This window comes from Amblyraja radiata, chromosome 23 (assembly GCF_010909765.2).
Source record: "Amblyraja radiata isolate CabotCenter1 chromosome 23, sAmbRad1.1.pri, whole genome shotgun sequence".
Classification (NCBI taxonomy): domain Eukaryota; kingdom Metazoa; phylum Chordata; class Chondrichthyes; order Rajiformes; family Rajidae; genus Amblyraja; species Amblyraja radiata.
Genome location: NC_045978.1, coordinates 21,722,124 through 21,737,423, shown reverse-complemented (window position 1 = coordinate 21,737,423; position 15,300 = coordinate 21,722,124). Strand labels below are relative to the sequence as shown.

General features: G+C 45.7%; 1 protein-coding gene across 2 annotated transcripts in view; it reads left to right on the top strand.

Moving 5' to 3' along the window:
* The first annotated feature begins 2,464 nt into the window (after window positions 1-2,464).
* The window catches only part of LOC116986323 (ubiquinol-cytochrome-c reductase complex assembly factor 1), an 88,436-nt gene continuing 75,600 nt past the window's right edge, over window positions 2,465-15,300 (top strand). Inside the window, exon 1 of one of the 2 annotated variants that reach the window (XM_033041744.1) lies at window positions 2,465-2,566. In XM_033041744.1, coding sequence (XP_032897635.1) covers window positions 2,549-2,566 — 18 coding nt within the window. In that variant the 5' untranslated portion in view covers window positions 2,465-2,548. The remainder of the gene's footprint in view (window positions 2,567-15,300) is intronic. The other variant, XR_004415452.1, reaches the window with a different exon arrangement.

Below are 15,300 nucleotides of genomic sequence, written 5' to 3'. Positions count from 1 at the left end.
CAGCAGTTTTTTGTTTTTAAAACTTTCCTTTTAAAGAAGTGGCACAAGGCACATTTAGTTGAGCCGCTGCCTCACAGCACCAGAGACCCAGGTTCGATCCTGACCGCGGGTGGTCTGTGTGTGGAGTTTGCACATTCTCCCTGTGACCACGGGGATTTCCTCCGGGTGCTCCGGTTTCCTCCCACGTCCCAAAGACATGCTAATTGGCTTCGGTAAAATTGCCCCCCATGTGTGTAGGGAGTGGATGAGAAAGTGGGGTAACGTAGAACTGGTGTGAACAGGCGATCGATGGTCAGCGTGGACTGGGTGGGCAAAAGAGCCTGTTTCTATGCTGTATCTTTGAACTAAAGGCCGATAAATCCCCAGGGCCAGATAGGCTGCATCCCAGAGTACTTAAGGAAGTAGCCCCAGAAATAGTGGATGCATTAGTGATAATTTTTCAAAACTCTTTAGATTCTGGAGTAGTTCCTGAGGATTGGAGGGTAGCTAATGTAACCCCACTTTTTAGAAAGGGAGGGAGAGAGAAAAAGGGGAATTACAGACCAGTTAGTCTAACGTCGGTAGTGTGGAAACTGCTAGAATCAGTTATTAAAGATGGGATAGCAGCACATTTGGAAAGTGGTGAAATCATTGGACAAAGTCAGCATGGATTTATGAAAGGTAAATCATGTCTGACGAATCTTATAAAATTTTTCGAGGATGTAACTAGTAGAGTGGATAAGGGAGAACCAGTGGATGTGTTATATCTGGACTTTCAGAAGGCTTTCGACAAGGTCCCACATAAGAGATTAGTATACAAACTTAAAGCACACGGTATTGGGGGTTCAGTATTGATGTGGATAGAGAACTGGCTGGCAGACAGGAAGCAAAGGGTAGGAGTAAACGGGTCCTTTTCACAATGGCAGGCAGTGACTAGTGGGGTACCGCAAGGCTCAGTGCTGGGACCCCAGCTATTTACGATATATATTAATGATTTGGACGAGGGAATTGAATGCAACATCTCCAAGTTTGCAAATGACACGAAGCTGGGGGGCAGTGTTAGCTGTGTGGAGGATGCTAGGAGGCTGCAAGGTGACTTGGATAGGCTGGGTGAGTGGGCAAATGCATGGCAGATGCAGTATAATGTGGATAAATGTGAGGTTATTCACTTTGGTGGCAAAAACAGGAAAGTAGACTATTATCTGAATGGTGGCCGATTAGGAAAGGGGGAGATGCAACGAGACCTGGGTGTCATGGTACACCAGTCATTAAAAGTAGGCATGCAGGTGCAGCAGGCAGTGAAGAAGGCGAATGGTATGTTAGCATTCATAGCAAAAGGATTTGAGTATAGGAGCAGGGAGGTTCTACTGCAGTTGTACAGGGTCTTGGTGAGACCACACCTGGAGTATTGCGTACAGTTTTGGTCTCCTAATCTGAGGAAAGACATTCTTGCCATAGAGGGAGTACAGCGAAGGTTCACCAGACTGATTCCTGGGATGTCAGGACTTTCATATGAAGAAAGACTGGATAGACTCGGTTTGTACTCGCTAGAATTTGGAAGATTGAGGGGGGATCTTATAGAAACTTACAAAATTCTTAAGGGGTTGGATAGGCTAGATGCAGGAAGATTGTTCCCGATGTTGGGGAAGTCCAGAACAAGGGGTCACAGTTTAAGGATAAGGGGGAAATCTTTTAGGACCGAGATGAGGAAAACATTTTTCACACAGAGTGGTGAATCTCTGGAATTCTCTGCCACAGAAGGTAGTTGTGGCCAGTTCATTGGCTATATTTAAGAGGGAGTTAGATGTGGCCCTTGTGGCTAAAGGGATCAGGGGGTATGGAGAGAAGGCAGGTACTGGATACTGAGTTGGATGATCAGCCATGATCATATTGAATGGCGGTGCAGGCTCGAAGGGCCGAATGGCCTACTCCTGCACCTATTTTCTATGTTTCTAAAGAAACTAAACAAACTGAGCACATTAGATAAGACACATAGTGATGGAGGAACTCAGCGGGCCAGGCAGCATCTCTAGAGATAAAGGATGGGTGACATTTTGGGTCATCTGGAAGGTACCTGAATGAAATCGTCACCCATCCTTTTTCTCCAGAGATGCTGCCTGACCCACTGAGTTACTTCTGTTTTTTGTGTCCATCTTTGGTATAAACCAGCATCTGTGGTTCTTATAACCATATAACAATTCTTTATTTCTACAAACTGAGCAGTTCGGGGTTTTTTTTTTTTGCTCAAGTTTGCAGCATCTGCAGTCTCTTGTGCCTTTATTAATAATAAAGTAGTTTAACGAGCTTTAGGGGGGGGCAATAAACCAGATTATTTGCTGCTGGAGTGAGTGCACGTTGGGAATTCCCAGGGACATTCATTCTCCACTCTCCCAGGGCTGTGCAGACTCATGCCGGACCCGACCGCACCGGGAACCTTGGTGCCGCATTCCGGGTTTTCCGGAGCGGGGAACGGGGGGGAAGGGACACGGTTGGTTCAGATCGGAGTCGGACGGGCGGCGCTGGCGGACCGGAAGCCGGAGGAGAAGGTCAGGGGAAGATCGGCGGGGGGATGAGTGGCGGCCCTCTGGTAAGGGAGAGAGAGTGAGTGGGTGAGAGTGGGGAGCAGTGTGGAGGGGACAGACGATGCGGGGGGAGAGGAGTTGTGGATGAGGGATGGGATGACATATGGAGTGAGTTAGGGGTGTGCAAGGATAAAGGGCAGAGGTGGGTAATGAAAGGGTTTGGGGATAAGGGGTAGGGAGGGAATGCTGCATGGAGGTGCGAGGATGATGGGTAGGAGAAGGGATGATAAAGAGGAGGAGGGATACAGGAGGTGGGGGAAAGGGTGTAGTAAGGAGAGGGGTGGAATATGTGGATGGGAGAAGGAGATTGGGGGGAAGGATAGGCTTAGGGTAGGGGGAATAGTAGGATGGGAGACTGGGAAGGGGGAGGGGTGAGTGGAGGACAAGGGGAGTCACAGGAAGAGTAATGGTTTTGAGGGGAGGATTGCAGAAGGAGACGTGGGAGAAACAGCAGGGGAGAGGAGGGTCGACAGGGGAGAGGGTCTGGAAGGTGGGGCTGCGGTCTGAGGATGGCACTGAGTGCAGGGGAGAGGACAGGAATGTTTGTGGAAGCAAATGGATTTTCCTCCTTTTGTGTGATGAATCCAGACAAGGTGTCGATTTTTCAGTGATAGATTTCGAGGATAAGATCTGGAAGAAAAAATGGGCTTCTTGAATAAATTCTGGGGTGAAGGTTTAACAGGCTGGAGGTAGGGAAGGTGTATCCGGGGCTGTGGGGCTGTTGGGGAAGAACCCTGGTCTTGTTTCGAATCTGGATAAGATATATCGGGCTGAGATGTGGAGAAGTTTCTTCACTCACTGTGTCAAGCAGTAGAAAGTTCCACAGAGGATGCAGCGATCAAAGTGCTGAAGAAACTCAGCGAGTCAGGCAGCATCTCTGGAGAACATGGATACCTACCGTTTCGGGTCGGGTCCCATCTTTAAACCTGACCCGAAATCCATGTCCTCCAAAGATGCTGCCTGACCCATTGAGTTACTCCAGCACTTGTGTTCTATGCAAGATTCCAGCATCTGTAGTTCCTAGTGTCTTCAAGAAGGTAGATGGATTTCAGGGCAAAAATATTCCTTGCAAAGACTTTGTGGCTGAATGGCCTCTTGTGTTGTAATAAGTAGGATGTCTTTGCTGGACGTTAATGTCAAGGCCAGCCTATAGCTCATCACACTGGTGGGAAGTCTGGTCTGTGTGATGGACTAGGCTACATCCACAACTCTCAGTTTTTTTCGTGGTCTTGGGCAGAGCAAACCAAACTGTGATGCAACCTGTCAGTATCCTTTCTTTGGAGCATCTGTAGAAGTTTGTAAGAGTCATTGGTGAATTTCCTCACTCCTCAAGAAATAGAGGTGTATGTGTGCCTTCTTGGATGTTACACCACAGATAATTGATAATATTAACGCCAAAGCACTTGAAGCTCTTAACCATTTCCTTTTCCGCACCATGGGACATGTACTCCACGTGCCTCCTAAAATCAATAACTAGCTCCTTCGCCACGCTAACATCGAGGAGGAGGCTATTGTTCTGACATCATGTGGAAGGGGATGGAGGGAGGGAAGAGGGAAATGATCTTGCCATGGTCGAATATGAAATCTAGATATAATAAAAAGGAACTGCTGATGCTGGTTTATACCAAAGATAGGTACAAAGTGCTGTAGTAATTCAGCTGTTCAGGCAGTATCTCGGGAGAAAATGGGTAAGTTACGTTTTGGATCGGGACCCTACTTCATAGATGGTTTATTTTTAAGAAAGAACTGCAGATGCTGGAAAATTCGAAGGTAGACAAAAATGCTGGAGAACCTCAGCGGGTGAGGCAGCATCTTTGGAGCGAAGGAATAGGTGACGTTTCGGGTCGAGACCCTTCAGACTGATGTAGGGATGGGGGGGGCTGGAAGAAGAAAGGAAGAGGCGGAGACAGTAGGCTGTGGGAGAGCTGGGAAGGGGAGGGGAAGGAGGGAGAAAGCAAGGAGAGCAAGAAATTGTAGAAGTCAATGCTCATACCGCTGGGGTGTAAACTACCCAAGCGAAATATGAGGTGCTGCTCCTCCACTTTGAGGTGGGACTCACTCTGGCCATGGAGGAGACCCAGGACAGAAAGGTCAGATTCGGAATGGGAGGGGTTGAAGTGCTGGGCCACCGGGATATCAGGTTGGTTAATGCGAACTGTGTGGAGGTGTTGGGCGAAGCGATCGCCAAGTCTACGCTTGGTCTCACCAATGTAGAGCAGTTGACACCAAGAGCAGTGGATGCAATAGATAAGGTTGGAGGAGGTGCAGGTGAACCTCTGCCAGGGAGTTACGGAGGGAGCGGTCTCTGCGGAAGGCCGAAAGGTGAGGAGATGGGAAGATGTGGCCAGTGGTGGGATTCCATTGGAGGTGGCGAAAATGTTGGAGGATTATCATTGTATTTGACGACTGGTGGGGTGGAAGGAGAGGACAAGGGGAACTTTGCCCTTGTTATGAGTGGGGGGGATGGGGAGTGAGAGCGGAGCTACAGGATATAAAGGAGACCCTGTTGAGAGCCTCATCTATAGTCGAAGAAGGGAACCCCCATTCCTAAATAAAGAGGACATCTCCTGAAGCCCTGGTTTTGAACACCTCATCCTGGGTGCAGATGCGGCATAGAATGAGGAATTGGGAGTAGGGGATGGAGTCCTTACAGGAAGTAGGGTGGGAAGAAGTGCAGTCCAGATAGCCATGGGAGTCAGTGGGTTAACAGATAAAGGATAGGTGACGTTTCCGGTCAAGGTCCTTCTTCATAGTTTAGTTTAATATTTTTACATGCACTGAGGTACAGTGAAAAACTTTTATGTTGCGTCAGCGGAAAGATTATACATTATTACATTTATTATCACATTATTATCCTGCACATTGTACAGGTGCAGGATAAAGTTCTGTAAAGTCTGATTAAAGATAATCCCAGGGTCATCAATGAGGTAGATGGTAAGTTAGGACTGCTCTCTAGTTGGTGATAGGATGGTTCAGTTGCCTGATAACAGCTGGGAAGAAACTGTCCCTGAATTTGAAGGTGTGCGTGTTCACCTGTACCATTGTGTTTAGGGGATCCTTAATGCCTGTGTGAGAATGACCTCATTTGCTTGGTGATGTTTGCAAGACGCGATGCCGCTCTGTGTCAATCATAAATCGTCTCCATCCCCCAGGTAGCTTTATTTACTGGCCTGCTTGATTTGATTCTCTGCGCAACATTCCCTGGGGGCTTTTAATTTTCAAACTACATTTGGTTAACGATGCACCATGAATATATTGGACAGTGATATTTAGAAGAGTTTTTGAAGGATTTTTTTTCCCCCTCTGAGGGAACTAACCTACAAATTCCCCTGTCAGTACAATGGAACGAGAGAGGGTGAAGGTCAAGAGATTTCTGTGATTTTTTATATAAGGTGTGGCTTTCATAACCATTCTACTGTGTGCAGTTTGCAAAATATGTGCTGATAAACTGTGGCTTCAGTGAAATAGAAACCATGTTGGTGATATTTAACAGAGAAGCTGAAAATGATACTGATTGAAAACAGCGAGACCACCATTGCCACAGAATACTAATGTGATATTCGGAAATTCTAAGAACATACTAGGATCTGAGGTTTATGCCAGATTTTCTTGAATTCTGGGATTGTATTTACAAGTAAACAGAGTGCAAAATGTTCTTGTTCGATCTAGGGTGAATTTCGGACAACTTGAGTGCTCCGTTTTGCAAAGACCGTTCTTAGTCTTTCACCTTGCCACCACCATTGCTGCACTAATGTCAAACTTCAATTCCCTCAAAATCTAAAAATATACCATTCTCTTTCTCGAATACACTCGCCAATAGAACCTCCACATCCTTCTTGCTTAGAGATGCCGAAAGATTTGCTATTTGAGTGAAGAATGTTCTCCTCATCTTAAGGCTAATGTGTTATGTTGAGATTCTTGTTGCCTAGACAGGAGAACTCTCACCCCCGTGTCCAGCGGTCTAGCCTCGTGATGTTTCATTGAGATCGAACCTCACTCTTCCAAACTGTTGAGAGTATGTCCAAACTGCTTAATCGCTGCTCCGTTAGAGAAACGAGTATTCCATTGTGGAGGGAATCGACAGTCGACAGAGTGACAAAGTGTCGCAGCAGCAGAGTTGCAGCATTTCAGTGCCAGAGACCCGGGTTCGATCCAGACTACAGATGCTGTCTGTATGGAGTTTGTACATTCTCCCTGTGACCGCGTGGGTTTTCTCCAGTGCGCTAGTTTCCCCACACCCCAAAAACGTGCAGGGTTTTAGGTTAATTGGCGTCAGTAAAATTGTAAATTGTCCCTAGAGCGTAGGATAGTGTTAGCGTAAAGGGATCGCTGGTCGGCGTGGGCTGAGTGGGTCGAAGTGCCTGTTTCCACACTGTATCTTTAAAGTGTTATAGTCTCATTCGCCATCTTAGGATGGCCCTGACATAGAGATAAGGGCTTTCAACCTCCAGTGTAGACTGGAAAAGCAAATAAAGTTGAGCTAAGATTTGACAGAGATGTACAAGATCATGCAGACACAGAGAAATGCTGATGCTGGATTCTTCAGGAAAACACAAAGTGCTGGAGGAAATCACTGGGTCAGGCAGCATCTGTGGAGGAATGGACAAGCAATACCTTGTATCTACATGATCTTGTCCATCACTATCAAATCTTCACTCAACTTTATTTTCTTCTCCAGTCTAAACTGGAGGCTGAAATCCATTACCCTGTCGCGAAGGGTCTACGTGGAGTAGAAAGAGTGAAGATATTTCTCTTTGCAGTTGAGATTCAATACAATGGGCAAATACTTGGGGCAATGTAGAATAGAACATTTTTTTGTCGTTACGATATAAACTTCACTGCATGCGAGACCAAAAAGGTAACCGGGACATTCCGAAAGGGATTCCCTAGATGTTTGAGGGGGATATTTTACCAGACCACAAAAGCAGAGGAATGGGATTCACAGGATTACAACTAGAGTGGAGTTGAAAGGTGGGAGTGTTCTTGTTGGAATGAGATTGAGATTCAAAGTGCATTTCTGCCACTGGTGTGAAGTCGGATATCTGAGAGTGGGAGAGTCTCAGTGGGAGAGTGGGAAGAAAGCTGGAAGAGAGGTGGGGGCAGGACATTACTCTTCGCCTTTTAATCTCTGGTCTTTGTCCAACCATCCCCCAATCAAACCCGCATCACATGGATCCATCTATCACTTGTCAGGGTTTCTTCCGCCCCCACCTCTCTTCCAGCTTTCTCCCAACTACTACAATTGATCTGCAGAAGGGTCCCGACTCGAAACATCACCTACCCTTGATCTGCAGAGATGCTGCTTCACCCGCTGAGTTACTCCAGCACTTTGTGTCATAACTAGGCACTTTCTGGATTTAATTTGGAGCTACCAGTAACATGAAAAATACCACAAGACTTTGGAATGAGCTTTGGGCCTCCTCAGGCAGAGCTGCATATACTCACCTGTCATCACAGCTAGGTACGCATGATTGGAATTAGTGGCTGCCGTTCCAGATATTGCACAGAGATTTTAGTTTATAAATATAGTATCATGTACTATAGAGTCATACAACGTGGAAACGAGCCCGTCAGCCCAACATGCCCACAACGACCAACATGTCCCATCTACACTCGTCCCACCTGCCTGCACTTGGCTCGTATCCTTCTAAACCTATCCTATCTATATACCTGCCTAATTGTTTCTTAGATGTCGCGATCGTACCTGCAAATGAGTTTAACTTGGCATCATGTTCGGCACGGACATCGTGGGGCAGCGGACCCGCTTCTGTGCTGCACTGTTCTGTGCTCAATGTTTTGGAAACATTAATATTTCAGTGCAGCAGTAATAGTCATGGAATTGAGAGAGAAAATTTATACACAAATTATACAAAACCATCTGGATATTAGTGCGACCAACACTCTGCCCTGAGGCGTTGTTACACAACTTGGAATGAACACCCATACCACATGCGGAACTGCCTATTTGCATTTGGTGACTCTTTCCCAGCTTTCCTCAGTGGCTTTGTTCCCTTTACTGATGTTCCCTGCAGCTGAAATTTGCCTTTTGAATGTATTGCATTGTGCTTCAGGAGAGTATAGTTTGCTTTATTGTGTACCGAGGTACAGTGAAAAGCTTTTGTTGCATGCTATCCAGTCAGCGGAAGGGTTATAGATGATTACAATTGAGCCATCCACAGTGTACAGACATGATAAAGGGAATAATGTTTAGTGCAAAATAAAGTCCGATTAAAGATAGCCTGAGGGTCTCCAATAAGGTAGATAGTGGCTCAGGACTGCTCTCTAGTCTGAATGGTGGCCGATTGGGAAAAGGGGAGATGCAACGAGACCTGGGTGTCATGGTACACTAGTCATTGAAAGTAGGCATTCAGGTGCAGCAGGCAGTGAAGAAAGCAAATGGTATGTTAGCATTCATAGCAAAAGGATTTGAGTATAGGAGCAGGGAGGTTCTACTGTAGTTGTACAGGGTCTTGGTGAGACCACACCTGGAGTATTGCGTACAGTTTTGGTCTCCTAATCTGAGGAAGGACTTTCTTGCCATCGAGGGAGTACAGAGAAGGTTCACCAGACTGATTCCTGGGATGTCAGGACTTTCATATGAAGAAAGACTGGATATACTCGGCTTGTACTCGCTAGAATTTAGAAGATTGAGGGGGGATCTTATAGAAACTTACAAAACTCTTAAGGGGTTGGACAGGCTAGATGCAGGAAGATTGTTCCCGATGTTGGGGAAGTCCAGAACAAGAGGTCACAGTTTAAGGATCAAGGGGAAATCTTTTAGGACTGAGATGAGAAAAACATTTTTCACACAGAGTGGTGAATCTCTGGAATTCTCTGCCACAGAATGTAGTTGAGGCGAGTTCATTGGCTATATTTAAGAGGTAGTTAGATGTGGCCCTTCTGGCTAAAGGGATCAGGGGGTATGGAGAGAAGGCAGGTACAGGATACTAAGTTGGATGATGAGCCATGATCATATTGAATGGCGGTGCAGGCTCGAAGGGCCGAATGGCCTACTCCTGCACCTATTTTCTTTGTTTCTGTGTTTCTATGATAGGATGGTTCAGTTGCCTGATAACAGCTGGGAAGAAACTGGCCCTGAATCAGAAGGTGTGCCTTTTCACACATCTGTACCTCACTCACCTCCCCGCTGCCTTCAGGTAGATGGTACAGGAGCCTGAAATCTGCAACATCCAGGTTCAGGAATAGCCGCTTCCCCACAGCCATCAGGCTATTGAACTCAACTCAAACAAAACTCTGATCATTAATAGCCCATTGCACTTTATCTGTTTATTTATGTGTGTGTATATATACAAATATATATATTCATTGGTATATGGTCACACTGATCTGTTCTATGTATTTATTTATGCCTACTATATTCTGTTGTGCTGAAGCAAAGCAAGAATTTCATTGTCTTATCTGGGACACATGACAATAAACTCTCTTGAATCTTGAATCTTGCCTGATGGGAGAGGGCAGATGAGGGAGAAATCTAACAGCATGGTAATTTTTATAAATCACCGGAGTCTTTGGGTCTGAGTCCCTCCAATAGTTATTGTCTTGTTTTTTTCACAGTCAATTCAGTCAATGTTCTCTAGTTTATTGATCTCATAATATAGTTGATTTCTATATTCAGGTCGGGACCCGTGGTCTGAAAATAGGTCCTGACCCAAGTCGTCACCTATCTGTGTCCTCCAGAGATGTTGCCAGGCCCACTGAGTTACTCCAGCATTTTGTGTCTTTTTTGTAAACCAGCAACTGCAGTTGCTGTGCCTAGTTTCCTATTTTCTCCACCAATCTCTTCTGTCAAATGCAGTGGATTTGCAACAGAGTGGGATGGAGCTCTTTTTTGCAGAGAGGGTTGTACGCATTGAGGTGGGATGGGACTGATTGATTCACACATCTGCGAGAGGGAATTGAACTAATGGGTCAAATAGCCTCCTTCTGTCTTGTAATAAGTAATTGAAGCCTGACTCGTGTTGACCTGAACCCAACACCTAGATTGAGCCTCATCCGATGCTCCCGATGTGGCCCCCTTTACATCGGCAAAACCAAGCATAGACTCGGTGACATTTTCTCCAAACACTTGCGCTCGGTCCATCAAGGCCAACTGGATCTCCTTTTTGCTAACAATTTTGAATCCCCTCCCTATTCCCACACTGACCATTTTGTCCTGGGCCTCCACCATTGCCAGTGTGAGGCCACACGCAAACTGGAGGAACAGCGCCTAACTAGCTTACAACCCAGCACTATGAACATTGAATTATCCAATTTTGGGTAACCTACTAACAACCCCACCACCCCTCAATTTTTTTCACCTCCCATCCCCCTGTCCCACAGGGATGCGTATCCATTTCTCCCACAATCTACCACATTTCCCCTTCCATTCTCATCCCTTGCATTTCATGTCTTATCTCTCCTTATCTCACTGCCTTTTGCTCCTTTTCATCTATGGCCTCCGTGTCCACCCATCTGCCAATCCCCCCCTCACCTGTATCCACCTATCACCTGATGCTTTGTTCCACCGCCTCTCCTCCAGCTTTCTCCCTCCCTACTACAATAATCCGAAGAAGGGACCCGGCCAGAAACGTCGCCTTCCATTTACTTCACTGATCCAGCTTTTTGTGCCTTTTTTTTTTTACCCACCTTGGTCCCATTGGACTTGGGTTGGGTAGTCGTACTACAATCCAGAGAGACACATGCACCATGCTGCTTGACTACCATCACTGACTGCATCTATATCATAGAGGATGCAGCACAGGAGGAGGCCATTCAGGCTAAGTCTATGGTAGGTCTCTGAAAAGCTTATCCAATTGGTCACATTCCAATTGGAGGAACGGCACCTCATATTTCACTTGGGCAGCTTACAGCCCAGCGGTATGAATATTGATTTCTCAAATTTCAAGTAACCCTTGCATTCACTCTCTGTCTCTCTGTCTTTCTCTTGTCTCTTATGACTCATGTCTGAAGAAGGGTTTTGACCCGAAACATTACCTATTCCTTTTCTCCAGATGCTGCCTGACTCGCTGAGTTAATCCACCATTTTGTATCTATTTTTGGTCACATTCCCTTGCTGCTTCCCAATAGCTTTACAAATTTCCCGCTCGAGTGTTTATCCGACAGCCTTTAAGGTTCCTGTTGAATCTCCCTTGATCACATTGTAGATCAGAACAGTCCCTGCTACATGTTTTCATAAATCATAGGAACATAATTATGCTATTCGGCCCATCGAGGACTCTGGGAAGGCACAGTGGCACTACAGCAGAGTTGCTGCCTTACAGCGTCAGAGACCCGGGTTCCATCCTGACTATGGGAGCTGTCTGTACTGAGTATGTACGTTCTCCCTGTGACAGCGTGGGTTTTCTCAGAGTGCTCCTATTTTCTCGCACACTCCAAAAAAGTACACGTTTGTAGGTTAATTGGCTTTGGTAAAAAATGAGGGAAGAAGATTAGACTAGCACTATATAAGCCTTCTAGACCGCTAAGATCTTCTGAAACCAATCTGCTAGTGATTCCCAGAGTAAATACAAAACATGGGAAAGCAGGATTTAGTTACTATGCAACAAATAGCTGGAATAAACTTCCTGAAGATTTAAGACTTGCCTCAACTTTGACCACTTTTAAAACAAGACTGAAAACTTTTATGTTTACTTTAGCTTTCAGCTAAATCTTAACTACATTGCACTTTTAACTTTTGCACTTTTTATAATGCATTTTTAATTTTGCTTTTCTTTTCTTTTAGTTCTTCTATTTTATTTCATTTTATTATTTCGTTTATTGTATGACATGTTTTTATGTGAAGCACTTTGAGTCTGCCTCGTGTATGAAATGTGCTATATAAATAAAGTTGCCTTGCCTTGCCTTGCCTTTATTGCTTTCCATCACAGTGAGGAATGTGGGGAATCTGCCGTGGTGGATGTTTATGTTAACTTTTATGTAGTTCTGTGTCTTGTTGCTTTTTTAGTATGGCTGCATGGTAATTCGCATATCACTGTACCTTATTTGGTGCACGTGACAATACAAGACCTTTGAAATGTCCCTAGTATACAGGATAGTGCTCGTGTACAGGTGGATCGTTGATCGGCACTGTATCTCTAAAGTCTAAAGCAGGGGTCGGCAACCTACACCCCCTGGGCCGGATGCGGCCCATAACCTGAAATCATCCGGCCCACAGGTGGATTTTTTTTTCCGTAATCATTCGGCCCGCCGAGCGCCGAGCTCTGGCCGTACCGTATCCTGCGCAAAGCCGTGCACCTTCTGTGAACATGTTTAAGAAAGAACTGCAGATGCTGGAAAAATGGATGGTAGACAAAAATGCCGGAGAAACTCAGCAGGTGAGACATGCAAGGATTGCATGAGGCTGCCTCACTCACTGAGTTTCTCCAGCATTTTTGTCTACCTTCTGTGAACACGTGATTTGATGCCTGCCATCCAGGGCGGGGTCCATGTGCACACGTGATAGATGTGGCCCGCCATCCGCTCACAGACATGCGGCCCGGCCCCTATGCAGAACAAGGTTGCTCACCCTGGTCTAAAGAGTCTGCTCTACCACTCAATCATACCTGATCTATCTTTCCCTCTCCACCTCATTCTCCTGCCTTTCCCCCATAACGTTTGACACCCTTACTAATCAAAAACCTGTAAATCTCTGCTTTAAAAACACCCAAATGACAACATCCACTGCTGTCTGGCAATGAATTCCACAAATTTACCACCCTGTGACTAAAGAAATTCCCCCTCATATCCTTCCTAAAGGTACATCCTTTTATTCTGCGGCTGTGCCCTCTGGTCCTAGACTCCTGTTAGTGGAAACACTCCACATCCACTCTATCTAGACCTTTCACTCTTTGGTATTTCATCATTGAAACTTACCGAATAGTGAAAGGCCTGGATTGAGTGGATGTGGAGAGGGTTTCCACTGGTGAGAGAGTCTGGGATCAGAGGCGCAAGCTCAGAATAAAAGGATATGTTTTGTGTAATAATCTGGCTGCTGTAAAGGAGTTTAATATCTCTGCTGAATATGTAGGAACTTTATCTATGACCTACGATGAGGAAATATTTTGTGGTTTAGAAAGACTTGCATGTCTCAGAGCTGTAACAAATCTTTCCCCGGAATTGCCGTTGGGATTTGGTACCAAATTGACTGTTGCAACAGAGAGGGAGTGCCATCTTCTCGATGTTTTCAATTGGAATAAGCTCAGAGAGAACTTTGATGCATTTCTATTCCCTTGTGCTGATGGTGTGTATTTTCTCCAATTTTTGGTTTGCTTCAGGATTACAGAAGTAGCCATGGTAATGGAACAAACAGTTTGTCATTCCACGACGGTCTCGTGCTCCTGTCAAACTTTCTATTTTTCAAAAGGGAGTGCATTATTGTGGCTTCATTATTGGAAATACATAAACCATGCAATCCTCACATGTGTTGCCAGGCCTGAGCTACAGGGAGCGGTTGGGCAGGCTAGGACTGTAATTCCTTGGAACGTAGGAGGCTGAGGGGGTGATCTTATAGAGGTGTATTAAATCATGAGTTCAATAGAAAGTGTCTTTTCCCCCAAGGCAGGAGAATCAATAGATAGGGTCTTCCCCCCCAGATTAGGGGAGTAAAGAACTTGATGGCATAGGTTTATGGTGCGAGAGGGAGATTTAATAGGAACCCGAAGGATAACATTTTCACACAGAGGGTGGTGAGTATATGGAGCAAACTACCAGAGGAGGTAGTTGTGGCAGGTGCTATAACAGCATTTAAAAGATATTTGGACAGTTACATGGATAGGAAAGGTTTAGAGGGATGTGGGCCATACACGGGCAATTGGTATGCAGCCTAGATGGGGCATCTTGGCCAGCATGGACGGGTTGGGCTGAAGGCACTGTTTCCGTGCTGTATGACTCCACGATTCTAACCTGTCACCTCACCAGCTGGATTTGCCCCGTGTGTTTTTATTTAGCCTGGTTGGAACCACACAGGTGACAATGAGGCAATGGATACGGAAAGAACTGACCAAATGCAGCCAAATGGGACAAGCTTAGATGGGGCATCTTGGTCGGCACGGACGAGATGGGCTGAAGGGCTATATGATGCTTATAGACTTTGGAGATATAGTGTAGAAACAGGCCCTTCGGCCCATCTAGTCCGCACCAACCAGCGATCACTCTTTGCAGGAGAACTATCCTACACACTGAAGCCAATTAACCTACAAACTTGCACATCTTTGGAATGTGGGAGAAACTCGAGCACCTGGTGAAAACCCACGCGGTCACAGGGAGAACGCACAAGCTTTGTACAGACAACACCCGTAGTCAGCAGCAACTCTACCAGCTGTGTCACTGTGATGCCCCACCCCTATCGTTTAACACACTTGGTGTAAATGGGCTATTGTTTGAAATTTCCTTGCTAGTTAAAGTTTGCAGGGAGCACCAGTGCTGAAGTCCTGTATGAGCACAATATCCATCGCAGAGGATCAAAAAGGCTTCTAGATATCGGATTGTACATATGGGTAATCGCATTTCACTGTATGACGTTGGAGCAGGTGGTGGGGGACTTTAAGGTGGCACAATGCTGTTATACACTCTGGTTTCTAATTAAGTGATTTACCTGGTGAGGTCAGTTACTTACACTTTTCCTTTATGAGCATGAGTAAAAATTCACAGCAGGTAACGAGATGGGGGAAATGTAGCTCTTAGCCTTTCACTTCCACAGTGGCCACTGTTGGTATTTGCAAACGGTGCAGGTCTGAATTGG